The sequence below is a fragment of the Candoia aspera genome, chromosome 14, assembly GCF_035149785.1.
Source record: "Candoia aspera isolate rCanAsp1 chromosome 14, rCanAsp1.hap2, whole genome shotgun sequence".
NCBI classification, from domain to species: domain Eukaryota; kingdom Metazoa; phylum Chordata; class Lepidosauria; order Squamata; family Boidae; genus Candoia; species Candoia aspera.
In genome coordinates this window covers 4,649,028-4,676,877 of record NC_086166.1, presented here as the reverse complement: position 1 = coordinate 4,676,877, position 27,850 = coordinate 4,649,028, and the positions used below count along the sequence as shown (strand labels likewise).

Here is a 27,850-nt window from a genome sequence, read left to right as displayed (position 1 = left end):
TTTGGCTTGGATTTAAGCACAGGATGGATCCAGAAAGGAAGAAAAGACTGGGAAAAGAGTGAAATCCACAAAGTTCCTGGAAGAGAATGGGAAACTGTCTTAAGATATCTATCCATCCATCCATCCATCCATCCATCCATCCAGTCCCAGCTCCATCAGTCATCCCTCTTGTCCTGTTCCTATGCCACAGTTCCAACAAGGAGTACCTACTGGAGAAACAAGACCAAAAGATGCCTTTGATATAAAAGACTGGCTGGTTTCTTTTATACCATCTGATGAGCCTTGAGCTCTCACTTTCTCCTGGTACGTGCCAGGGACTTTGTCAACAGAAAGCTCATTGGACCAGGATCACGTCCCTCGGGAGGGATCAAATAATGCAACAACTTCTTGGGAGTTTCTCCCTCCTGTTCTTCTCCTTTTAGGGCATCTTGCAAACTGCTGGTTGTGACACAAGGGACTGGAGAAGTCTGAAATAGAATCTCCTGCCTTGCAGATTTCTCTTCTCAAGGCACCACTTCAGTTGTTACTTCACACTTCCAGTCCAAGCACGCAACCCATTTCCCTTCTTGTCTAGTCCAGCTTGGTGGAATCCAGGAACAGCTTTAATGCCAAATGCATGAATTGGGTTTTTTTCCCCCAAACTCAACTGGGAATCAGCCTGCTCTCCTATACAGGTAGTCCTTGACTTACAACCATTTGTTTAGTGACCGAAGTTATGATGGCGCTGAAAAATGTGATTTATGACCGGTCTTCCCATTTATGACCATCACAGCGTCCCTGCGGTCACGTGTTAAAAATTCAGGCACTTGGCAACTAGCATGTATTTATGATGGTTGCAGTGTCCCGGGGTCATGTGATCCCCATTTGCGACCTTCCCAGCCAGCTTCCAACAAGCAAAGTCAATGGGGGAAGCCAGATTTGCTTAACGACCACATGATTTGCTTAATGACTGTGGCAAAATGGTCATAAAATCGGGTGGTGACTCATTTAATGACTGCTTCAGTTAGCGAGGGAAGTTCCAGTCCCAATTGTGATCGTAAGTCAAGGACTACCTGTAATGCATCAAAGGACAGTGATCCTGAGGGTGTGAAGGCCCTGTTTCCTGGTTATGCTAACCCCTACAGATCATAATATTTCTCGGCTGCTATACGTATTTAATTTTTCTTTTGTATTGTGTTTTTAATTGGTCTCATTATTCTATGTTTGTCTGCTGCCTAGAGCTACTGGTCTGAGATGGGTGGCTATACAAGTGGAATAAATAAATAATAAAGAGACTAATGTTCTCCTCCTATAATGTCCATGATGGTAGAGAAATTACCATCATCATCTGCTAGGACAGACCCTGGTGGGTGTCAGGTGATATATCCCAGGATGGTTGGTCCCCAAAGATGTCAGCTTTTATAACAGTCTTGTCCAGTCTATCCAGCATCCAGAGTTTCAAGGCCATGCCCCAAATTGCCCAATTCCCAGTATGTAATGTGGGAATCCTGAAAGCTACAGTCCCAGCATATCTGCAGGGGACTCAGTTGGGCATAGCTCGTAAAGTGGATTAAATGTAAATACCATGGGACTCTTCCCTGTTTTTATTGATCAATGGACAACCCCCCCCCTACTTCACAGGGCTGTTGTTTTGCAGATACAATTAGAGGAGGGGGATTTATGTCTCCTATCTTAGCTTTCAGGAATGAGGCCATTAGTTCTTCCAAACCGGCCAGCTGAAAAGATTCAGCTAAACAGGCTAGAAATCTAATGAATAAATAAAAGCCTATTCAGTTCTACTCAAAAGCCAGTTTTGTTGAATTCAATGGGGCTGACCCCAGATGAATGGGTGCAACCAGAGAGGACAATTTATGGGGAAGAGGGAAAGACTCAGGTGGAGGAACAGCTGAAAAAAAGGCCTGTTATCAGTCACTATTAAAAGGAATCAAGGCACAAAATCATCCCCACCCATGTAAATAAAGAGGCTAATTCTCCAAGGAGCCAAGAGTCAATATTTATTTAGCACGTTAGAACAGTTAATATTTATTTTGTGAGTTACTCTGAACTACCATTTTGGGGTTAGAAGGAGCACTTGGCAACCAAGAGGAAAGAGGGCTGGGTGGTAGGAACAAAAATCTTGGTTCTCTTTCTCTTTCTTTCCTCCTCTTCCACAGAGTGAAAAGTCATGCGCCCAGCAATTTGCCCTCTTTCATCCCTAACTCTAGGCTGAGAGAAAGGGTGGCTGGGCTGTTTTCCTTGGAAGGTGCTTTATTTGCCACTAAATAAATACCAAGAAAGGCAGAGGCATCTATTTTGATGGGGCAGCATCATTCCCAGCTGTTGCAACCCGTTGGTAGCATTCCCATTGGGTTTCCAGCCCCAGAGGAAGCTGGGGTTTGGTCCAAAGAAGGGCAAAACACTTGTCTGGCCATCTATTTTGAGAGCTGGTTGACCAATGCCAAGAAGGTCTGGAATTGCCTGGGCAACAACTCATTATAATTTGCAGAAAAGCAGATGCTAGTTTGGAAGAGAAAAGAATCCAACTTGCACGGTGATTCCTTTTCTTTTCCTTCTTGAAATTGCTCTTCTGAAATTATTTCCAGAGAAGGCAATGCAGCATCTAGAATGCCCGGGGGGCATCCTTCCTGACATCCACCAGGCCGAGATTTGGTCCAGACCACATGCCTGCTAACACACCTTCACCTCACTTGCTAAGTCATGATGAACTGGACCTTAGTTTAACAAATTAATCCAATTACTGAGGTTTGCATGAAAACAGTGATTCCCCAAATCAGTTGTGACTCAGCACATATCATTCGGACCCAATCAAATTGACTGATCTCCAGAGGAATGATTTAATAAACTGTGTTGGGATGGAAAGAAAAAGGAAATTCAGTAACCAGGTTCTGCATCTATGTTAGCTTGAAAGTAACTCCATTGAGAAGAATGAAAGACCAAGGCTGAAGTCTTTACTTAGGAGTAAACCCCACTGAATATAGGGGGATTCAAGCCTATAGGGGTCTGCTCTGGAGAAAGCCGTTGAACTTACAGAGGTTTACTTCCAGGTGAGCATGACAATAAACGCTGCTCTGCAACCTTTTAAGTAACGCCCTTCATCACGGGCTTGATCAGTAACTGTTCACACGTGCAAAAAATGAGAATTACCTGTCCTGCGCAGGCGCAGTGGAAACCCACTTACCCACCGAGTCGATCTCCCGGAGACTTGTAAGAAGAACCGAACCTTGAAATGGGGCGGAGCTGCTTGGATGTTTGAACCAATCAAAGGGCGAGAGGGGAGGGACTGACCCATTTCCCGGGAAATTTAAGTATTTTTCAGAGCAGCTGCTGCTTTGAAAGTGGTTTGTTGAAGGAGACAGTGAGTAGCTGGAATGTAATTTTTTCTGCGCGCCTTTGAATTTATTGTGGAATAGGAATGGAGGCATGGAAGGAAAGCTTATAAATTTATTCATTTCTATGTCCAAGACATGTTGGTGTTATTCTGTGCTTTGCTTATAGCAATTTTGTTGTTACAAACAAATGAAGGGAGGATAAGGTTTGATTTGTCCCTTAAAACTTAGGGGCTATCCATAATTACGAGGTTTTTAACCAGGTGATTCTCAATGGCTGTGTTTAAGCCATAGGCTTAATGCTGCATTCTGCTATGCCATATTAAATAAATAAAGCCATAGGCTTAACCTGGATATTGAATTGACCCCTAAGGGGTTGCATGGAGCTGTAGAGTATACAACAGCTAGGTGCCCTGGGTTCATCACACTTTGTAAGAGGGACAAAAACTCACCTGATCAAAGTGAAAAATTAAGAAAGCTCAGTGTGTAATGCAAGTATAGCTGGTGGGTTTGCGACTGACTTGTTTAAAGATGTTAGTACAGCACCTGAGTCTGTTCAAAAGTCATTTCTGCAGCTGTATGTGGGCTAGTTATTACTTCTTTTTTCCGGAGTGATAGGTTTGGTTACTTTGAAACCAAACTGCTCTCCCTTTTAAAATTCTTTCTCTCCCCCTTGATTAATGCCCCTTGCTTCATCCCAGAACTAAGTCGTTGCAGCTTGCAAAGCAGAAGGAATACCAATCTTTTCTTTTCCATGAAAAAAAAACTCTTTTCTCCAAGGTTTTCAGTTGGAAATGATTGCTGGTTTGGAAGGGCTGGATTCAAGCTGTGGGTTTTTGTGAATCTGAGTTTCTTGGTACTCTGATAAAATAGGAAAGCAGCAAAGGGTTTATTATTACAGCACATATCCTTCCCTTCCCTTCTGGTATCCACAGAACCATTTCCCAGAAAATGACACGGTCACGTGTTGCAGTAAGCTACAATGTAGTTTCTATGCTTTTGACTCTCTGTTGTGTGAACACAGACAATGGTAGCTGATTCAACAAGCCATGGTTTAATAGTGAGGGGAACCTGATGTTTGAGTTAAGAACCCTGTTAGGCCAGCAGCCTTTTTGGCTGTGAGAGAGGGTCTTTCCTATGGCCAGCTGATAGAAGCTTCACCATACGTTAGTAAGTTTTCACAAGCTATTTCTGATCATTGTTCCAGATTTTTAAAAGCACATCTTAAACCAGTGTTTCTCAACCATGGCAGCTTGAAGATGTGTGGACTTCAACTCCCAGAATTCCCCAACCAGCATGAATTCCCCAGAATTCCCCAGCAGCTTGAAGATGTGTGGGCTTCATAGCTGGCTGGGGAATTCTGGGAGTTGAAGTTCACACATCTTCAAGCTGGCAAGGATGAGAAGCTTAAACACTTGGTCTGTCTGTGTATCTTCAGAATGCACAATGAAATGTGTTGGCTTTCCAGCAAAATCATTTCTAAGGAGTGATGTTTGTACTATTGCTGTGTGTGTGTGTGTACATCTTGTAGCTGCCCAGAATTCTTTTAATTTCTGGTCAGGGGTGTCTGCAGGGTGTGATTAAAAAAAGGTCAAAATGGCAGTCATGATGGTGCAATTGAAGTCCTGCGTGTTTTTGACGTGTATCACCCATAACGAAGGCCGAGCTTTGATTGCACCATTGAGGCTGCCATCTTTTTTGACCACACCCTGCAGACACCCACGTTTGGGCTGGATTATTAATACCATTGAATAAATTAGAAGCACAATGTTGGGGCAGCAGGACGAGTTAGAGGAATGAGCAGCTGTATGGCTCTTTGCTAAGGTAGAACAGCGGATTGGGGTGGGGGGTTGAGCTCCTGAGCCAAATCTATTTCTGTTCACTTAGGTGTGAGGTGGAGGCCAACCGATCTATGCTTCCAGAACATCAATCATGCCTACCACGAATGAGCAAGATGAACGCATGAGGAAATTCAAAAACAAAGGCAAAGATTTTGCAGTAAGTATGGGGGCCAGGGGTTGCTCAAGGACAGAAAGTTGCAAGATGCCAGATTTATACTCCATGGAATACCTTGGAGATATGGTGGGTTCGGTTCCAGACCACTGCAATAAAGCAGACATCGCAATAAAGCGAGTCACATGAATTTTTTGGTTTCCTAGTGCATATAAAAGTTATGTTTACACATACTCTAGTCCGTTAAGTGTGCAACAGCATTATGTCTAAAAAAGCAATGTACATACTTTAATTAAAATAATAGTTTATTGCTAAAGAATGCTGATAATCATCTGGTAGACTTCCTCAACCCAGGGTTGCCACAAGCCTTCAATTTGTAAAAAAACAGTTTCTGCAAAGCGCAATAAAATGAGCTATGCCTGTACAGGTAGTCCTTGCTTAACAACCTGTGTTTAGTGATGGTTCAGACTTCCAGTGGTGCTGGAAAAACTGACAACTAGTCCTCACACTTACAACCGTCGCAGTATCGCCGTGGTCAGGTGATCACGATTTAGGCGCTTGGCAACCGGTTTGCATTTACGACCGTTGCAGTGTCCCATGGTCACGTGACCGCCATTTTCGACCGTCCCATGGTCACGTGATCACCATTTTCGACCTTTCCAGCTGGCAAGCAAAATCAATGGGGAACCGCATGGTTCACTTAACAACCATGTGGTTTGCTTAATGCCTGCTGTGATTCACTTTACGGCTGCTGCAAAAAAGGTAAAATTGGGTTGGATTCACTTAATGACCTCCTCACTTAGCAACCAAAATTCTGGTCCCAGTTGTCATTAAGCAAGGACTACCTGTACATGGAGGCTCTGAACTGCAGTGTCATAGAGCAGGGTGCTTCTGTTCAGGAGACCCTATTCCTTCTCCAGCTTGCCTTTGCCAATTTTAGAAGTGCCTGGTTTCATAAAATAGAAAGCAAATTGATATAACACTGCTTTAAGTGGGTGAAGGCATAATGCTAAGGGAAAGAGATTTCAGTGTGCAGTTCTTCATTAGGTATGAAAGATAATTTTGGGCATCTTTATTGTAGGCTGTGGCTTTATGCTGTGGTGTCTTAAAATATGAGTAAGAGCTTAAATTGGTTGAAAAGTAATGCTTAAAAGCATATTACGCACTCTATGGATTCCCTTCTGGGGAATTGTTTATGAAAACTATTTTGTATTTGAATGAGAAGGATCATTCATCTATCTTGTCAAATTATTTTTTAATGTTTCTCTATTTAGTGTTCACATCACACCAAACTTTATCTTAGTGGATTTAGAGCAGTCCCAACAATTCTCTCTCAAATTTTTCTTAACATTTCAATGAGAGCTAGAAGTTTAGCAGTTGTGTGAACTCATGCAAGTTTGGTTAGTGGCTAGATCCACATCTTTTTGTGAACAAAACGGTTGGGTTGTTTGAGTATATTGTGATCCAATGAACTACAGGTAAGCATGCTAGATTGTCACGGCCACTCAGGAGCAAATTTACATTTATGCACTGTAATAATTGCTGGAGCTACTGCGCATTTTTCCTTTGCACAATTTCTGATGAGAGGTTTCAGCAAAAATCTGTTTTTTCCCTAAGAGTCAATGGAGGTCCCAGATCACATGTCCCCTTTGATTTGGAGAAATCTAACATTGTTGGCTGTCCTCCTTTGAAGTTTGACACTAGCAGATAAAAATTGGTTCTACTCCAGAAGACATTAGATCTTCTCCATGCATCTTGAATACTGATAAACCAGAGTTCCTATTGATCTCTGCCCTACCAATCATATGGCTCATACTTGGTTGTTTTAAAAACCATAATGCTCAACTCTCTTCCTTGGTAGGAAATAAGGAGGAGAAAAATTGAGGTGAGAGTTGAACTTCGCAAAGCAAGGAAAGACGAACAGATCTTGAAGCGAAGGAACATCTGTTTTTCTGCAGAAGGCAGCCTGTCTCCTGAGAAAGAAGAGAAGAACATGGTGTGTGGGGTGGTGGTGGTGGTGTGATAAAGAGACATGCTCCATAGTAAAAGCAATGTTCACCACCTCCTCTAGATCTTAGTCTTAGCCCAAGAATATTTTATGTCTAATCACATATCTAATTTCCTGCACCAGCCCATTCCAACCAGCACTGTCTAAATCTTTCGGAGTTGCAGTGTTCAGAATTCCAAATTTCAGTCACATTGGTTGTGAATTCTGGGTTTGTAATTTGCACACATCTGGAAGGACCCTGGTCTGTAAGGCCATTTCCGTATCTATGTATACAAGCAGGGCTGCTTGTAGAATGCTCACACCCACTGAGAATTAGTGTTTTGGAGTGGTGGTGATTAGCTCAATGTGTGATGAAAGCAGAAACAGGCTGTGACAAAGACTTGGGGACTCTGGCATGCTCAGTTATGTGGCACACTAAACTATGAGGTGGGTTGCTTTTGGGCTTAGTGTGAACAGGTGTGAGCTCTGCATTGACTAGAAGATGAAGTTCTTTGGCCTCTTGTGGTTGGACATCTAGCATGGCCAAAAACATCTGCATCCCGATGACTTCTCTGTTGTCTTCTTACAATCCTTTTGCTTCCTGGTGAAGGTTGCTCAGCTCTCTTTGACAGAAATAGTCGGGGTGATCCAATCGGAGGATCCATTTCTTCAGCTGAAGGCGGCACAAGGAGTCAGGTATGCTAAAGCCATAAGCTGCTGCTTACGTACCTCATCAATCAGTCCCAGTTGCCATTGGTTATTTAAGTAACTTGGTTGATTCTCAGGCATAGGAGAGGAGCAGGGGATCAAACAGGCTCTGGGCAATGTTTGTTAATGGAGGTCACTAGGTTTCTAGAGAAGTTCTTGACAGGTAGCATATGACTGCTTGAAGTGTCTGCTACAGGGCCATAAATTCCATCTAAAGATGGCTGGCTCAATCCAGATAGCATGGTCCAACATGAAAGGCAGTCTGGGGCAATCTAAAGTGTCTGAGCGGCTCTCAATGCCCGCATTCTCCTGTCTCTAAGGACCATACTGCCTATTGGGAATCCCACCAGGGTGCAGCTGGAGAGGCATAGTTAACTCTACTCCTCAGTGACGACCTGGTGTAAATGTTGAAGGTGCCTCCATTATTCCAGAGGTTTGTTGAGAAATGCCACTGTTGTGTGGTTCTACCAGCAGGGTGAGGCCACATTAAGTTTGCCCTTGTCTCCCCCCCCAATAGGAAGTTGCTGTCCAAGCAGAAGAATCCACCAATCAACCAAGTGATTGAATCTGGGGTCATTCCTAAACTGGTGGAGTTCCTGTATCATCATGATGCTCCCAACCTGCAGTTCGAGGCTGCCTGGGCACTCACCAACATTGCTTCAGGGACCTCTGAGCAAACCAAAGCTGTGGTAGAAGCCAACGGCATTCAGGGCTTGGTTATTCTGTTGTCTTCTCCACACATCCACATCTGCGAGCAGTCGGTGTGGGCACTAGGCAACATTGCGGGTAAGTTGCGGTGCTGCCTCGTTTTGAAGATGGCAGGTTTCAGAATCCTGGAAACTGGATAGGTATACCTTGGCTCTCGTTGCTTAGCGGGTATGTTAAGGAATGGCTCCCCTGTCCCCTTTTATCTTCTTTCCCACTGATTCTTATCTTCATGGAGAGGATACAAATTGCTTCTCTGATACCCCACAATGTCCATCGGTTCTTGTCCTGTGGGAACCCAGCCATCGTCTCTGCATGGAGATGTGCCAGGTCAGCGGTGAAGGCACCATTGGATTGTTTTGGGGTGCCATTGTGCATTAGATGCACACAGTAATTTTATTACTCCAGCTCTGGGGTACTGTATGAGCCCAGCTGCTTTTCATTAAGCTGGCTAGCCTCACCACTGAAGTTGGAGATTGGGAAGAGGACCTCTTCTACGTTGGCAGGATCTGACCAGCTTAAGTTAGCTGAGCTGATATATAGTTTCAGGATAGTTGCTTTGTTTTTGAAGGTACAGCCCCACTTACTCTTCCAATTACTCTTCCATTAAGGGGACGGCCCTGTGTACCGAGATGCCTTGATCAGCTTCCGTGTGATTCCGCCTCTTCTGTCACTGGTGACACCTGCTACTCCTGTACGTAGAAATTTCTGCTCAGTTGGGTTAGTGGGTTTTGTTGATCTGATCTGGCGAGCTCATCAATGTTCTTAGAAGCTGTTCACCTTGGTGAATTAAAAAAAAAAATTGGGAAATATACCTATCTTTGTTATGGTATAAAGGAGTGTGAAGTCAGGCCCCCAATGACACCTGCCATGAAGTAAAATATTTAGTTTATAATCTGTTGTCTGGCTCACCTGGGTCATGCCTTACCCTTGAGAGCGTGGGAACTCTGTTCCCCTCTGTTTTCGTTTCCTTGTTTTCAGCCAGTGAGCATACAGGTAGTCCTCGACTTATGACCATTTGTTCAGTGACCATTCAAAGTTACGACGGCACTGAAAAATGTGACTTGCAACCAGTTCTCTCACTTACAACTATTGCAGTGTCCCTGTGGTCATGTGATTAAAGTTCAGGCGCTTGGCAACCGGCTTGTGCTTATGATGGCCACAGCATTCTGGGATCACATGATCGCCATTTGCCACCTTCCCAGCCAGCTTCTGACAAGCAGAGTCAGTGGGGGGAGCCAGATTCACTTAATGACCATGGTGATTTGCTTGTCCACCACAGCAATTCACTTAACGACTACAAAAAAGGTGAAATTGGGCTTGACTCACTTAACAACCACCTCTCTTAGTTAGCAACGGAAGTTCCAGTCCCAGTGTACTCTTATTTTTAGGTGGGCTTCCTGCGGAATATCACCTGGACACTGTCCAACCTCTGCAGAAACAAAAACCCACACCCTCCCCTGGATGCTGTGAAGCAGGTGCTCCCCACCCTAACTTGCCTCCTGCAACACAAAGATAAAGACATCCTCTCTGACACCTGCTGGGCGATGTCCTACTTGACTGATGGTGCCAATGATCGCATCCAGGTGGTGGTAGAGACGGGGGTCCTGCCACGGCTTGTAGAGCTTATGAGCAACACAGAGTTGCCCATTCTGGTAAGCAAGAGTTATTTCTCGGAGGGAAGGCAATGCTCCGCTAGGGAGGGATCAGCCCCCGTGAAGATCATCCCCTTTCCATTTGTGGCAACGTTCAGTGATGAACCTCCACGGCATCTGTCTTCCTCTTGGACATCTTTGCAGACCCCAGCTCTACGTGCTATAGGCAATGTAGTCACCGGGACAGATGAACAGACCCAGATGGCCATTGATGCAGGCGTCTTGTCAGTCCTACCACAGCTCCTGCGTCATCCGAAGTCAACAGTCCAGAAGGAGGCGGCGTGGGTTCTAAGCAACATTGCTGCTGGGCCATGCAGTCAAATTCAGCAGCTGATCACCTGCGGGTTACTCCCTCCCCTGGTGGAGTTGCTGGCCAAGGTAGAGTTTTGCACTGCCAGGATTTCAAGCTGATTATAGACATACGAAAAATGCACGCAGACACAATTATGTAATGTAAGATCTTCATGCTTACATATTGGTATTGGTCAACTGACATGCCCACCATCTTGGTCTGGATAACATGAAATATCTAATATTGCAGGAACTTGCAGAGGCATTTCCTGGGATTCTGTTTTCTTTTTGTAGAGGCAAAATCCAAGTTTCTAAATTTATAGCTACTGATTTGGGGGAAATGCCTGCTTATGCAGGTGTAGAAAGCAGGATATATGAAGCTTACTGCTCATTCCAGCTTATGGCAGCTGCTCGTAATGAAAGCTGAATCTAGAATTAAACCATGTAGGGTTCACCAAAGTATTGGAACTTCCATGATTTTAAAAGTGGAGCCTCTGGAGTTTTTGAGAGAGAATTTCAACTCCAGCGAAGAGAGGTTTGCCAGTAACTGCCAGCCTCAAGTAGAGTGCTTTTGTGAAGGTATTAGATGTATAATCATGGTAGTAGCTGAGTTGATACATTTCTTAAGCTGCTGTACTTCTCTGCCATTCATAGGGAGACTTCAAGGCTCAGAAGGAAGGTGTTTGGGCTGTGGCCAATTTCACAACGGGAGGCACGGTGGAGCAAGTGGTGGAGATGATCCAGGCGGGAGTACTCAAGCCGCTGCTCAATTTGTTGTCCGTCAAGGATAGTACCACCATCCTTGTAGTCTTGGACAGTCTCTCCAACTTCTTCCTGGTAAGGCTAAGGAAGGAAATGGTACATCATGCCAAATTGGAATTGCTGAGAATTCTTGTGAGCCACTCCATTGCTCCCCTTTGGGTCCTCCTGCCAGAAACTGACCTAGGATGGGTCTCTGATGGGAGGAGATGGGCAGTGACACATTTGACAAATAAATACATAAAAATAAATAAATAAATTTAGTGTGTGGCTTAGGTAGGATCTCTTATTTCAGCTTTGGCTTGGTGGGCCCTGGGAATGGAGGGAGAAATCAGAAAACCTGGTTTCTCTAAGACGCTAAACCAGAAGACATTTCAGTGGCTGATGAATCTGCTCCTCTTGATAAGGTCTGAAGTGCTAGTTTCAAAGCTATCCTTGACATGTAAGCAGGGCCCTTAAGTGACTTGGGTCTCACACTGTGTAAAATCATGTTTCCCTAACCCTGGCGGTTCATTTCACAGTTGTACCTTAAACCCAACCAAACAAACCACATTATGCTTAGGGCAGAGGGTAGATCCAGCCCAGGTGTCTTGTTTCACTGAACATGATTACAGGTAGTCCTTGCTTAATGACCATTTGTTCTGTGATGGTTTGGACTTACGACAGTGCTGGAAAAAACAACTTACGACCGGTCCTCACACTTAATGACCGTCGGCTTTGTGCAACATAGGAAGTCAGTGTTTGACCTACTGCTCATGTTTTCTCCTTCCATACTAGTCAGCTGAGAAGTTGGGTGAGACAGAAAAGTTGTGCCTTCTAGTTGAGGAGCTGGAGGGTGTAGAGAAGATTGAAGTTCTCCAGGCTCACGAGAACAACTTGGTCTATCGCGCTGCTCTGGGCCTCATTGAGAAATATTTTTCTGGTGAGGTAAGTGGATGCCAGCATCAAATTCCCACGTTCTTCTTTGAAAAGTGTGGTTTATTCAGTAAACCATAGTTAGGCAAAGAGTTATTAGCATGATGGAGGAACTCTGTCTTACAGGTCAGACAGAGGCCTGATTCCCACATTACATACTAGGTTATGATATGGCTTTTAGTTTTGATTTTGTATGTTGGGTAAATGCAACAAGTTGTGGTTTATTCAACAAAGTAAAAGCAAAGCAAGACTTAGCACAATGCGCAGACCTGACCTGTAGAACGTTGTGTCTGGTGTTTCCTTTTCAAGCCACCATCTTTCTGTGACAGGTGCTAAGGATCTGCAATGAAGAATTCCCCATAAATCTTCAGCAAATTATAATGCTTGGAATGCTTGGGAAGGGGGCAGATGACTTAAAGTAACACATTTTAAAAGTCTGCAAATAAAACTTTGAATTATTGTTTCTTCTCTCTCCCTCCAACGTTAGGAAGCTGAAGAGGTAAATCTCGAAGTGGAAGAGAAAAAAACTCTGCCTTTTGTGGCCAAACAGCAGGACTTTTACAACTTCTGAAAGCGCTCCACTTGTTGCATGCCTTCAAACGTGGTGATAGGTGCTCTCTTGGGTGAGCATTATCAGGGAGGGGAGAAAAAGGGGTTACACAGCGTGTTTGTCATAATAAATCACCAACCTGGATTTGTAGGATCTGTGTCTGGAGGTTGTTTCTCCTCTCTTTTGACTGGCACGAACACAACAGGATCTAGATCAGACATCTTCAGCTGGCCTGGCAGAATCATCCATGTATTGGACATTTCCTATGGAGTGGGTGGCATGACTGGGGAAGGACTTCTGATCTGCCCCAGTGTCTGGGGTGTCAGCAGGCTGCGGTGAAAAAAAGTCAAGATGGTAGACGTGATGGTGCAATTGAAACATTGCACTTAAAAAGCAGGTGGAACTTCAATTGCACCATCGTTGCACTAATCCTAACTTTTTTTACCATATATTATGGACACCTCTGGTTACTCCCCTTCTGCGCTCCTGGCCAATCATTGAAAAATTGGTAACACACCTCCTAAGTCCTCTTGTGCCTAAACTGTAGGTTTGGATTCAGTAGGAAATAGGCTTACCGGTACTCCTTGACATACGACCACAATTGGGACTGGAACTTCTATTGCTAAGTGAGGGGGTCGTTAAGTGAGTCACACCCGATTTTACAACCTTTTTTGCCATGGTCGTCAAGTGAATCCAGCTTTCCCCATTGACTTTGCTTGTCAGAAGTTGGCTTGGAAGGTTGCAAATGGGAATCACGTGACCCCGGGACGCTGCAACCCACATAAATACATGCCAGTTGCCAAGTGCCTGAATTTTGATCACATGACTGCAGAGATGCTGCAATGTTCGTAAGTGTGAGGACCAGTTGTACGTCACTTTTTTCCAGCACCGTCATAACTTCGATTGGTCTCTAAATGAATGGTCATAAGTCGAGGACTACCTGTATTTTAAACATGCACATAGAGCATAATTAAGGATCGATTTTTCTCCATTTATAGCAATAGTTATAAACTGCCATTCATTTTCCTGCTATGATGCCTGTCTTTGCAAAGAGGCCACTGGAGACACTGCCAATGGCTCCGGCTTAGCCACTGCTAATACAAAGACTGGTTCCAGGTTCTAGACCACTACAGAAGAGGGGTAATGAGCATGAGAAGCATGATGAAATATGGCAAGATTTTATGGGATGTGTAAACCCAGGCAAATTCTCTTCGTAGATCGCCACCCTTATAAAAAGCTAGTTGGAACAGCCTCTGCCATCACTGCCTTCTCTTTGACCTTAAAAACAGGTTGGAACAGAGACTGGAAGAGACTGGAAAAGAAAAAGAAAAATCCCTTTTTCATGCTGCTGCAGGGCACTGCATGGGTTTCTCCCATAATTCAGGCATGCACCAAACTGTCTCTCCTATGCCACCTGTTTCATCTTCTAGCCTGAGGCACGAGGTATAATAAAGGTATTTCGTGTTTAAGGTATCACAAGGCTCCTGAACGTTGCTTCAAGGCTGCTGGAGATGCAGCATGTCTGCAATTGGGCGAAAGCCACACTGTAGCGCTAAAAACCCCCATTGCTCCTCTTGAGTGGAGAAACCGTAGGAAGACGAGCTTTCATGCAGGACCTGCGCCCTTTGCGCCTCTTCGTCAGCTTCGTTGAAGTGGGGGAGGAAATTGCTCTGCCCCTTTCCACACGAGGCTTAACGTTCAGGCCCTGCTGCCTTAGCCACTTCTGTTTGTTCCCACTGTAGCAAGACAAGGGTGGGGATCTTTGAAGAAGTGCCATCTTTTTCTTTCCCTGACAGGTGTGGTGACACTTAGTCTGGACTGTGTCTCATCTGTCATGTTGATTATTGCGGAGGGAGACCACGCGTGCGATCTATTGCCTTGTCATCGGCTTTTAGGGGCAAATGACTGCCGCCTTGATCCGCCTTCCAGAAGGCAGAGCTAACGGGAAGCCCTTCTCTGAACCATTCATGGACTCCTGCAAGCTGATCTGGACCGATTGCTCATTCTTTCCCCATCCATAGCTAAGTTTCAAATTCACTGCTCCCTTCAAGGGGAAGGTGGGTATTAACCACCAATTCAATCCAGGATTTTGTAGAGAAGCAGGAATTGCTCAGGAGGTACTTGTTACAAGAGGTTATTGGCCCCATCAGCCTTTTCTCCACACGTCCATCTTCAGCCATAACTTTCATTCTTGGCTCCAGCCTATACTTTGAAAAGAAATTTTATTGCTAGTAAGAATTTCCCCATTTCAATCAGCACACAACAGTAACCTCAGGATGGTCTCTGAGGAGCTGCCCTTTTCTGTTCTGACAAGTTTGCTAGCCTTGTGCATAAATCAGGATTATGGTGGTTTTTCTTCTACCTGAAGAGCTCTGTGAGGCTCAAAACCTTGCATTGTCTCCTTGTGAGGTTTATATCCAGTCTTTTAGTCAGAGGCTCCACAAAAGTATGCTTCCTGCTTTTTACCTCTTATTTTTTGCAGGTGAACTTTTTCCAGTTTGTCCACCTAACTGCTTCATGATTATAAATCACAGTACAGATGAGGATTCTGGTTGCAACCTGCCACTGGCTGCATCGGCCACTCATTCATAAATGAAGCAAGATGTGGCTTTATGGTGACTTAGCTTGTTGTGCAAACACAACCATGAGGGTTTAGAATGGAAACCCAGCCAACTATGATTTATTTCACAAACCTCAGTTAACCAAACTGACTTAGCACAACTTCTGAACCAGCTTGGTGGGAAACAGGTGTAAACAGGAGGCTCTGAAAGCTTTGGTTATGCGACTTGCATGCTTAGCTCAAAGACAAAAAAAAAAAGTTGACATTTTCAGCCATCAGATTTGAAAGAGATGCTTTCCAGATTTACAGTCCTGCTTTGCCTTCTTCTGTAATTGCACCTAGAGACATTAGAAACAAAAGTTGCACGTCAATCCTTCTGCAGTCTCCCAGGAATTGATTAAAGTGGTTTCCCTGGCCCCCCACCTCCTGATGTAATCTTTGTTACAGTTTGGCAGATCATAGGCTATTTGTTTATTAAACAAATTTATATTTAGTCATCTTTCACCATCCAAAATCCCTTGCAGCTCACTGATGGATTGATTTGGCTGTTGCTTGATTTCCCTCTACAATCTCCTGCTTTCCAGATGCCACGGGCCCACCTCCCACCATCCTGGGCCAGGTGGATGAAGGGGCTGAGGCTAACCCCAGCCACCTCCTCCCCAGGGGTGTGCCACCTGTGGCCTCTCCGATCTAATCCGCCCATCCTTGGCGCCCCCTTCCCGGGGCCTGACGGGATTGGTAGTTCCACCTAACGCCCGAGATCGCCGCCACACCCCCGGAAGGCCGCGCGCTCTTCTCCGCCTCCCTTCTCGCGGGCGCGCGAAGCCTTATCTAGCCGGACCTCCCCAAGATGGCCGCCGGGACGTGCCCGAGACGCGCGTCCTCTGGCGTGCGCGCGCCGGAAAGGGGGCGGTGCGGGCAGAAAGCGAAGGCGGGTGGTTGGCTGGGAGGCGGCGAGAGCTCGCGCAGGCGCCGTTCGCGTCCGGCGGGGCGGGCGTCGAGCTCCGTGAGGCGGCGCCGCCTCCGCCGCCGCCGCGCGAGGAGAACCGGGGCGGTCTGTTCCTCACTGGTGATGGCGATTATCCATTTTTAAAAGGGAATCGGCATCCGCGGAGCTTTCCAAGAAGGGCAGAGAGGGGCGAGGCCGGCCGGGATCGAGCGGGCCTGGCGGCGACGGCCGAGGAACCGCGGATGGCGGCGACCGTGGCCGGCGGCTGATTCCGCCCTCCCGGTCGGTCGGTCTGCCTGAGGGGAGCGATGTCGAACGCGGGCACCCGGAGGGCCGGCTCGAGCATCAAAGTCCGCCTCACAGGTACAGACGCGCGGGCGCCGCCGCCGCCCCGCAGGCGACAACGGCCGGCGCCGTCCCGCTGGGCCGCCGGGGGGAGGAGGGGGAGCCGGCGCCGGGCCCCGCTCCGCCCTCCTCAGCGCCCCGGCGCCCATCATCCCCGGCGCCCAGCTGTGGGTTGGGTGGCGGATCCCGACTGGCCTCGCCTCTGCCTGGATGACGGGCTGCGGCGGCTGGGGGTGATGGGGGTTGTAGTCCCCGCGCATGTGGCGGGCGCCCGGTTTCTGGGAGCAGGCGGTGAAGCGAGTCTTTCTCCTCTTCCTCCCCCCCTTTCTTCCTCCTTCCCCTTTTTCTTCCTCTCCTCTTTCTTCCTTTCCTTTCCTTCTCTTCTTTCCTCTTTCTTCCCCTTCCCTCTTTCCTCCTCCTTCCCCTCTTTCTTCCCCTCCTTCTCCTTTCTTCCTCCTTCCCCTCTTCTTTCCTTTCCTTTCCTTCTCTTCTTTCCTCTTTCTTCCCCTTCCCTCTTTCTTCCTCCTTCCCCCCTTTCTTCCATTCCTTCTCCTTCTCTTCTTTCCTCCTCCTTCTCCTTCCCTCTTTCTTCCCGTCCTTCTCCTCCTCCTCCTCCTCCTCTCCAGCCTTGTTTGGGTCAGCCGGTGGAGTTGCAGGTCTCCTGTGCAGGTTGGGCCATGGAGGAGGAGGGGGGGGCTACAGTGGTCCTGCTGCTGTTGCTGCTGGTCGGTCCTCCTTTCTCCTTTCCTTGCGGGGGGGGGGGGGAATGGCAGGGCCAGCGGAACAGGTGGGCCTCGCCTTTCAAACTGCTATTCTGGCCAGGTTGAGGAAGGCCCTTTTTCTGATTTGGGCCTTTACCTTAGAACAGGATGACCAAAGATCCCATTAATACACCCCATGGCTAACAGTATTAAGGCATAATTGTGGATTGAATGACTCTCCCCTCTTGAGATCCTTTTCCTGGGAGGGGTGGGGGTGGGGAATCCTTCCCCCCCATCTCCCCAGTTGGTTGGTGGGAGAAAGCCTGTTCCCTTTCTTCTTTCATTACTTGCTCTGCTGTCTTGGCAAAAATGCCCCGCCAACATTTGAGTTCTGACTCTTTTGGCATTGCAGTGGAATTGGTGGAAGCTGGTTGTGGCTTTTTTCCCTTGTTGGTTGGAATTTAGAGGATCTTCTAAAGGAGGCAGAATCCTTCCCTGGTGCAGCTTGTACGGGATGGAGACTTTCAAATCAATAAAGCTCGTAAAGGATTTGATTATTTTTTTTCTTTGGGACGTTGAATAACTGGATTTTTCTGGATGCACCTTGCTGTTTTAAAATTATTTCAGGGGATTGTATTAAATATAACTGGATTTCCATGTTAAAGCATTGCTGTTTGTTAATATTTGACAGAAGAAATTTCATGTGGGAAAAAAAAACAGGCTATGTTTTTAAAACTTGGCCTGGCCAACCAGACTTTATGAGGCTTGAAGGGAAGAACAGATTTTGTTCAAGACTTCTTGGAGAGGGGTCCTATGTGGTCTGTGTTAACATCTTTCAGGTGATTCTTAAGGTGCACTTAGGTTGCATCCATGGTTTTTTCACTGAGGATTCCTTGACACTGCAGAAGGAAACTTGGTGCTTTCAAAAAAGGCTAGTAGGGAACCTCAACAAGTGATCAGTCGCTTGGGGTACGTGTTCATGGTTTTGAAACCAAGTATTTGATTTTTTTTTAATGTATATTTATTGGGGTGAAAACATTAATTGGACATCTTCACTAAGAAACTTGTCAAATGTACCTCTTCAGAAAGCTGAACGTGGAAACTTCTAGTCTGCATTTTAGCCATGAATTTGCTGGATAGCTTTTGTTCTTTAGCTTCCTCTCTCTCTCTCGTAACACAAGGTTAATAGCATTGATTTATGTTATAGAACTGGTGTGTTACTGAGATAATATATGTGAAGTACACATGGGATAGGGATTTCATGGCCTGTACCTTGTAATTGGCACAGTTTTCTATAGACACAATGTGTGAACTGGCCATTGGAATCTAGACAGTGTTTAACTTCCTGTCTATCACTCCCTCCCTTTTTGCATGAAACTCAGATACCCCTGGGAATATCTGCTAATTCCATTGAGAATTACTAGCAAAAGCTTGATACAATTCTTTCAGGAAGCCATGCCTCGAAGCCCAGTATCCCAGTGTCTTTTGCTTGCCAGATGGAATTCAGAAACCAACTTCTCTTTTTTATATTTTGTGTGAAAAAGCTTGGGAGTTCTTTCACTCCTCTCAAAAAATTAATGCTTCCATCTACCAGGGTAAATGATGGGAAAAAGTGTTTTAGCACCTGACAAGGATTAATTGTATTTTTTTGCCTGTATTGCTCGCAGTGAACTACAAATCAACTGTTGCATCTTTTTTAATGGGAGTCTTGATTGTGGAACTACCCTTGATATTCTCTCTTCCTGATCTTCACTAATTTAATTATTTAACAAGTCCTTTTTCAGAAGTGAAGAGGCGTTTCAGATGCAAAAGGAATGGAACACTTAAAGCTATATAGAAGTCATAATGTTCTCATGCCACCATGATGCTTTCCTCTCCTTCTGTTATAGTCTTACTGATTTTTCTATGCCTTTCAGCATTTATATATCTCTTTAATTTAGGTCTGTCGCTACTTAGCATTATCATGGAACTTTTACGCATTTCATGTAATTATTTTAGGCACCTAGTAGCAAGTCTGCAACTGTTGCTATCATGTAAATGAAGAAGTTACTGTTAAAGTAGTAACTTGTCTAATGTTGAATAGCAAATTCGTGATTGAAGCTTCTAAATTTGAGACTTCTCAACCTAACCATCATGCTGCTCCTCTGTTTTTTTTTTTTTTTGTGTGACTTTGAGTCTTTGTTGATTCCTGGCAACTGCCTGGATGAGTCCTGGCAGTTTTCTTGGCAAGATTTTGGAAGTGGTTTGCCATTGCCTGCTTCCTAGGACTGAGAGAGAGTGACTGGCCCAAGGTCACCCAGCTGGTTTTCATGCCGAAGGCAGGACTAGAACTCTCATACCACGCCTGATTGGCTCTTGGGCTGAGAGAGAGCGACTGGCCCAAGGTCACCCAGCTGGCTCTCTTCTCTAAATTACTGCTTGATAATATTATGCTCTAAAATGAACCATGGTCAGTGTCTGTTTCCATGTACATGTACATATTTTGCTCTATGTAAATGATATCATAGATACTGTACTTGGAAACTAGTCTCATTAATTTTTATTTATTTTTTATCAGATTTGTATGCTGCCTCAGTCCCAATGACTGGGTAGCTCACAACCAAAACAAGGGAATTGCAATAAAAAAAATTAAAGAAAACAAAGGTAAAAGATAAATTATTAATGCTCATTTAGGTGACTTATTTTACCTGCAAATATTTTTAGATACAGAATTGTTCTGAATGATAAAACAGAACTAATTTTAACCATCCAATCCGATGTATCAGGGGTGAGTAGTCTGGTGCCTTCTGGTAGTTTTGCATGTCAGTGTGTATTAGCCTGGCCAGCTTGGCCAGTGGCAAAGAATTGTTTAGTCTAAGTCCAATCAGACTTGGACTAATTTGAATTTCAATGATAGAAACAGTTTGAGTAGTAAAATATAAAGCTAGACTTCTTTCAAAGAATGAACAAGTAATATTCGTCTGGAAACAGTTTTATGCAAACTAGAGGCTGCTTATGATAATACAACTTGACATGGTCAGTACTTGCATGTGTGTGAAAATATGCATCAGACATTGTACATATAGCTTATAACCAGGCTGACCATATTTGCTTGAGACAAAAACAGGACATTGGAATGGCAAAACAGGACAGGGTTAAAAACAGGACATTGGGATGGCAAAACAGGGCAGGGCTGGGCTGGGCTACAGGCTGGATCGGCAGGCAGGAACTTCTCCGGTTTTCTCGGGCTGGGAATCTTCGGATTCCTTCGTGTGCGAGAGGCAAGGTTGGGCTGGAGAGTCTGGTGAACGGTTTTCCCCGACAAGCCGTTTCTCCTCTGGCCGTGCTTTTACGTTCTTCCCGCCGTTTCAAGGCAGGAGCCAATTGTCTCACCCTTTGATCACCACCTATCAGCTGATCCTGTTACTTCTTTCTAGGTTTGAACTCTGTGACTTTTTTCCCGCCATTTCTGCTGGGCTTCCCCTCAAAGTCAGACTGCCTTCTGACAGGTTCGCGGGAACTTTCAAATTTTTAAGTAAGGTTTTTAAGAAAATGGGACAAAATGGACATTTATATTAAAACGATGGGATGGTCTGGAAATGTTAAAAAAACGGGACTGTCCCATTGAAAACGGGGCATATGGTCAGCCTACTTATAACAGACGGAAGTGATGCTTGAAAGTTGAGAATAACGGAGTTAATGAATCTTTATGCATTATTTAAGTCTTGTTTGGGTTGATGTGACTGGTAGAAACATAGGAAGCTACTATGCTGCCTCAAACCATTAGTCTACAGGTAGTCCTTGCTTAACAACCATTTGTTTACTGACGGTTCAGACTTACGACAGTGCTAGAAAACCTGACTTGTGATCGGTCCTCCCACTTACGATTGTTGCAGTGCACAGCCACCCTGGTCATGTGATCACAATTTGGGCGCTTGGCAACCAGTTCACATTTATGACTGTTTCAGCGTCCCACGGTCACATGATTGCCATTTTCCACCATCCTGGCTGGCTTCGGACAAGCAAAGTCAGTGAGGGACCACGTGATTCACTTAATGACCACATGGTTCGCTTAGCGCCTGCAGTGGTTTGTTTAACAGCCGCCACAAAAAAGGTTGCAAAATCGGGTTGGATTCGTTTAATGACCACTTTGCTTAGCAACTGAAATTCTGGTCCCAATTGTGGTTGTTACATGAGGACAACCTGTATGAATTTCAGTGTACTGTCTTTTTTAATCAGTAAGAGCTGGCTATCTCCCAAAGCAAGAGTGTCTTTTCCAGCCCTACTTTTCTTCATGGATAATCCCTGATAAATGAGATGGGAATTGTGAAAGCTTAGGCAATAATTAAGCTAGTAGTTTTTAACTTGCTAGCATTCCATGAAAATTAATTTTTATTATATAAGTATGGCTACAGAGGTAGGTTGGGGCCTGGTGTCTAATTCTTTTGGAATAATCTTGGCAAGCTTATTTAGCTTGTTTCTAGCTTGCAGATACTCAACTAATTTTGAAAATTGCAACTTTCTAATACCTTGCTTCAGTTAAAGCTCTCTGGTTCATATTTTTTCGCAGGCACATTCAGATCTTTGTATCTTGGTATGTACTATTACATACATGGCATTTTGGAGGCTACTATTTGATACATTTAACTGCAATGATTTGCTGTTGTGCCATTCAGCCTTCAAAGAGAGTTCAAAACTGTTGCCATTCAAAAGTGAATCCAACATATATGTTTGTTAGCAGTCTGATGATTTAGTTCTTCGAGGACAAACTTAGCTTTGTTTCTGAATGGTTTAAATGTTGCTTGTATTTTTGTTTGCAAATCTCCAGATGTAGTTGAAGAGACTTGTTTTTTAAGTTGACCACTTAAAGGCAAAGGGTGACCTGTCGCATTGCATCCATTGAGTTTTGCATTGGTCAGGTGACCAAATACTGTTCTGAATTGCAGTTACTAGCATTGGGCAAATTAAAGTTGATTCCTCCTTTTCCCCAAGTATTTCTGTTGATTTAATTCCCTGTTTTGCTCTCTCTTTTTAACTTTCACCTGATTTGACGTAAATGGACTTCTATTCGTGCCATTGATGTAGATTTGAGAATACAGCAGGGAAAGGGAATTTCAATGCACCAGCAATATTTATTAAATTAGCAGAAGAGTACAGCTAAATACGTTCTAATGAACAAAACAAACCATTGATCTGAGATGGTTGGACAGGTGAAATTATTTTTAAAAGCTCATCTTGGATGGTGATTTTAATTAGCACTATAATATAATACCAAGAAAAATATAGTTTGGAAATTTGAAGTATAAGAGATTGCTCTGTTTATTAACACAAAGACAGTTCTTCTGCAGCCTTACATAAATCGACTATAATTGAAGCTACAAACTATATTAGGTCAGATTTTGCAATTAAGCTCATTGGAGCTGTATGTAAAAAGAGATGCAAGAGATTATGACCAGCATACTGGCATCTCCAGTTGACTGATGCTGCATAGTTAACCAGGTGGTCTTGACACTGAAATTGAGTGGCCCAGCTGATTTTTTTTCCCTGGTCATTCTCAAAAATCATGAATAGAAATGATAGGGTCCATCTTTTCAAAAACGTGGCATGCATGTTATGTATGTTTTTGGACTTCATGGCACATTAGTGCTTCTGCTGTCATTTTATTTTGTTGGAGCTGGAAACAAATTCTGCAGAACAGGTGAGCTTAGCCTTAGATTCTTTGACTCCAGTAAATCATTTCATAGATGATTATATGCCATCAAATCAGTGCCAACTTTTAGTGATCACATAGGTAGACCTTCTCCAGGAAGATTTGAACTCAGAAAATAACCTGGAAGTAGGAAATTTAGGTGGCTTGCTAACTGTTCTGCATACATCCTTACATTGTGTTTCTTTACTGTTTTCAGCAAAGCTTTTAAATGATGTTTAGGCTGGAATTCTAGTCAGATTTTTATTATTAAAGTGTTAACTATTTACAGTAGTATACAACTGCCCTTCTGAGAAAAAAAATGTTCTTCTCCTAGCTTAGAGAAATGTGGGAACAGGCTATGTCGGAACACTTTGAAACAATTGTTTCTCCAAATTATTTAGACTAGATTGCCCTGTTCATCTGGTAGAAAGTTTCTGTTTAATTTCTGAATAATAAAAACGTTACATAGTGAGAGAATAACTTCCAAATATAGAATTCTCTGTGCAAAAAACAAGATAAAAATGAAAATAATAATGAAATGTTCTAAATACTTAATGTTGCTTTTGTATTCTAAGTCTGGCAAGAGAATGAAAGTTGACACATGGAAGGATGATAAAAGAGAGAGAAATAGCCCCTAGGTTGATGGCTAGATGAAATTTTTCTGGGTGAGAATGCACTGAATTCTAACGCACTATATGGTTTGGGGTTACTTTCATTCAGCAACATTTAATCATGTTAAAGGCCAAAACTTGCACTGGCTTGTGTCAAAGGCAAGCCTGCGTACAGCAGAGATAAATCCCTTGGGCCATCCAATTTAAAGCTCAAAGAAATCTCTTGTTTCTGGAAGATACTGTTTGAATTCCAAGGAACTGTAGAAGTAATTTCATGTGGCTGTCTATTTACTGGGGCTTGTTTCTGAAAGTGCAGCCCTTCTTCCCGTGTCATAAAGCACCCTACTTTTAAAAATGAAGTTTTTCGTTTCCAAGGGTTCATGGGAAAAGCCAAAGTCCTCTCATACATATTTAATGTGCCTCCTGGAATCCTATCTGCTGAGTTTACTAAGAGGGCTAAACACAATTCAAGCATTTATTTTTCGTCTTTCTGCCTCTCTTTGCAAGCGAAATGATCCGTTCTTCAAGAAACTGAACTAATATAGAAAGGGCGTGGTAATGCATGGTTCCAGCCGTGTTCACCTCTGTTGCAGCTGAGCAGAATTCTGTCTAGATCAGGCGTGCCTCTAGTTTCTTGTGTCGTGAACTAGAAATAACTTACAAATAGCTAATGATTAACTGTTAGCTAACTAATACCTAATAATTAATCTGGAGATCTCCCACCAATAAAATTATAAAGGGATGTGTAAATTGACATGATCACCCCTTAATGCTTTGCAGTCAAATACGCTAAGAACAATTGTAGAATGTAGGTTAATGTTGCTCCTTCATGGAAAAGTGTAAATTTGTAGCACTCTTCTAAATTGCTGGAGTGCTGCTTATGTTTATTTGGGAGTAATTTTCTCAAAGCTTGTTCAAATAGGAGTCGGTGTGTTTATTCGGTACAGTGAGAGCCAGTGTAGTAGTTAAGGCAGTGTTTCTCAACCTCGGCAACTTTAAGATGGGTGGACTTCAACTTCCAGAGTTCCCCAGCCAGCCTTCTGGGAGTTGAAGTCCGCACTGGCTGGGGAATTCTGGGAGTTGAAGTCCACCCATCTTAAAGTTGCCGAGGTTGAGAAACACTGAGTTAAGGTGTTGGATTAAGCGTTGGGAGACCCAGATTCTAGTTCACCGTCAGCCACAGAAGCTTATTGGATCACTCACTTTCACCCCAACCCAACAAGATTGTTGTTTTGGGGGAAAAATAGGAGAAGGGAGTGTGATGCATGCGGCTTTGAGCTCCTGTTACAGAAGGTGGGAAATAAATAAACAGGGGAATAATGATATTTCTGTGGTATGCTTTCTCTTTATTTAATATATGCATTATCCTCAAAAGGCACATACCCAAACAGTACAGTAGCTTTATTAAAACCACTCATTATCACAACTATTTCATTTCATGAAACCACACAGCAATAATTTGGGGGATAGGGAAGAAATTCCCAGATATGGTAAAATGTGCCTGCAATATGTCAGGCGGTTAAAGTGATAACTCGGAACCTTCTTTATAGATTGGAACATCCTGAAAATAAGCTTCAAACATAATGAGGAAAAAAGCTCTTTTTGCAAGCAGTTGACATTTTTCTCTATTGTAACCTTCTCCAAACGGGTGCTGTCCAGATGAGTTGGATTTCGGTTCTCATATTCCCTGACATTTGGCCTGGGACCAGGTTGGCTGGAAATACCGGGAGATGCAAATCCAGCACATCTGGAAGGCTACTTTGTTGCTTAGCTAGAGATGTTTGTTTGGTATTGCTAAATTTTTACCCTGCCTTCAGTCTACCAATATTGCAGCCAATACAGTATTCTTTCTTTTTTATTTATAATAGCATATCAGTCCATGATACGTTGAATTCCTCAGTGAAAATTAAACATTAAAATTACACATCTACCCCTCAGCAAATCTGAAAAATTTGCTAGGGAAACTGAAATGTGTCGACCTGCAATTGAGATTTCTTATGCAGAATTCTAATTAAATTGTCAGAACAGTTTGTTTTTAACTGAATCAGGGAACATTTGTAAACTGTTCCCAGATGATAGAAGTGGAGGAAAAAGAAGATGGAGTGAAGGGAGAAGTGGAGAATATAACTGCATTCTTTCTAGTGGAACATTCAATATTAAAATGAAGACTAAAACTCTAGATGACTGAGATGGATATGGAAAGGCTCAGATGAATTCACATTGAAAGAATGGAAGTATTATCTGGGCCACCTTTAACTACTTTGCAGAATTTAGGCAACAGAATTAAGGACATTTGTTAGAAATATAGGTTGTTAATTCCTAAATCGCGTATCTAAATGATCAATGGTCTGTATCTGTTGATTTGGATCTTAATCAGTTTCTTCCTGCCATTTTAATTCAGACAGCTTTCCCTGATTGCCCTCTAGTGTGCTTCAGTGGTTTCTTGTCACCATGATCCCCCTTAGAAATTATGGAAGCTTGATGTCTGAAACATCTGGAAGGCACCAAGTTGGGGAAAGCTGATTTAGGATAATGGACTGTGTTGTATTTCAGGTATCTTTGCTTCTCACAGTGTTTTAATTAGTCCACCAATGCAAGGATTTCAGTTACTGCCCAACAATTTCTTTAGATGGGCATTGCTAATTACTTTATTAACAGTGAACATTGAAAAACATTGTAACAACTGTTATAGTACGTTTTGCTTTTCATTCCCTTGTGATGCCACTGTTTAGAATTTTTCCTGCTGCTCCAGGATGTCTGTCTAAGTCTTTGTTTTATGTGTCTGCTACACAAACACTCCATAATACACGCAATTAAGAGCCCACAAGGCTGCTTTGTTATATGACCGTTGTGTTATAATACCACCATCTTCACCATATTAGCTATGCATGTTTAAGTTTTCTAAAACTGGATGCTATCGTTCATCTTGCCCCATGGAGTAGAAATATATCTGTTGCAACCTGGGCCATCACATTGCTTGCATACAGTGACAGAGCTGGTTCCCACAGTACTGTAGCATTTTATCAGTATTAATATGCTCAAGTGCCCTAAATATGCAATTCTGTTGTGAGCAAAAAAAAAAAAAAAGCATAAATATTGTTAAGATAATTCAGAACAAGTAAATTTATCATGACACATGTTAGAAAATTGGCTATTTTGTCATTTTGGATGTTCTGAGTACAATCTGCTTTCCTCTTCAGTGGTTAGATAGTAATTTTATATTCAGCTTTGTTTTGTTAGCCCAGCATTTGTTGGTGAAGATCTACTCTGTGCAAACAGACTATAGATTCAGATTTGAAGTAATGCTGTCATATTTGAGGAACAAAAGTGCATTACATAGGCTGATACAGCTTTAGTTAGAAAAAGACCCTCCTTCATAATGGCACGCATTGTTACTAGCTACCTTACATTCCGTGCAATTTTGTTCAAGATGCCACTATCTAGAAGCATAGATTTAAATATAGTACCAAATAGTATATTTAGCATTATTTGGTATGATAAATATAGCACCAAATAGTACTATATACTATAGTACCAAAAATAGTACCAAATTTAGGTAAAACACAGGCTTGATTAGGAATGGTACATTTCTTTCTCTTTCTCTTTCCCTTTCTCCTTCTTTCTCTCTTTCAACAAGAGTTACTTATAAACCCTCAGGCTACTTCCATTTTCTAAGTTAGGGTAATAGATATGGAAGTGCTATTTGAAATGCTCGAGGAACTTGTTTCACCCATTGATTTCTAACCACACAATTCAAGGAATTGCGCCTGTTATCTTTGAATCCACATAAATCAATTGCCAGGAATTGCTTTTTTTTTTTTAAAGACAGTTTAACATAAAGTTTCAGAAGGCTCTCCTGTCACAATAGATGCTAAAGACAACATTTCCTGAATGTCTGTATCACAAGTGGGTATAAATTATGCTAGAACAGGTTCATTCAAATCTGGCAGTATCCTCAGCTATCTATCCTGAATGTGCCCTGCAAACAGAGTTTTCCTGTAATCCACTTGCTGCTGGGTCACTCCAAGTCTGCTCTCTCAGCATTAATGTTTGAAGGTGCAAATATCTTTACTTAAAAAGAGCATTGGGTAAATAGCAAGCAACCTGCCACAATGTGGAACAAATATATATTTCATCGAATCACATTTTGCTTAGAATAGATATTTT

The 27,850-nt window shown here is 43.4% G+C and overlaps 2 protein-coding genes across 3 annotated transcripts in view; both read left to right on the top strand.

Moving 5' to 3' along the window:
- Nucleotides 1-5,258: 5,258 nt before the first annotated feature.
- KPNA7 (karyopherin subunit alpha 7) lies at nucleotides 5,259-12,870 on the top strand. The gene is made up of 10 exons (XM_063314687.1): nucleotides 5,259-5,324; nucleotides 7,141-7,275; nucleotides 7,877-7,962; nucleotides 8,492-8,760; nucleotides 9,291-9,373; nucleotides 10,071-10,334; nucleotides 10,479-10,712; nucleotides 11,280-11,462; nucleotides 12,162-12,311; nucleotides 12,787-12,870. Exons 1-10 carry the CDS (start codon nucleotides 5,259-5,261, stop codon nucleotides 12,868-12,870), a joined length of 1,554 nt encoding a protein of 517 aa, XP_063170757.1.
- A 3,532-nt stretch (nucleotides 12,871-16,402) lies between these two features.
- Nucleotides 16,403-27,850, top strand: part of SMURF1 (SMAD specific E3 ubiquitin protein ligase 1) — a 44,276-nt gene continuing 32,828 nt past the window's right edge. The window contains exon 1 of one of the 2 annotated variants that reach the window (XM_063314602.1): nucleotides 16,403-16,721. In XM_063314602.1, coding sequence (XP_063170672.1) covers nucleotides 16,667-16,721 — 55 coding nt within the window. In that variant the 5' untranslated portion in view covers nucleotides 16,403-16,666. The remainder of the gene's footprint in view (nucleotides 16,722-27,850) is intronic. The other variant, XM_063314601.1, reaches the window with a different exon arrangement.

Bases quoted from the DNA above. Each gene is read 5' to 3' on its own strand.
- KPNA7 (XM_063314687.1), top strand. From the start codon at position 5,259: ATGCCTACCACGAATGAGCAAGATGAACGCATGAGGAAATTCAAAAAC. The intron at 10,713-11,279 runs GTAGAGTTTTGC...TGCCATTCATAG, and splicing joins TGGTGGAGTTGCTGGCCAAG to GGAGACTTCAAGGCTCAGAA. The intron at 11,463-12,161 runs GTAAGGCTAAGG...CTTCCATACTAG, and splicing joins GTCTCTCCAACTTCTTCCTG to TCAGCTGAGAAGTTGGGTGA.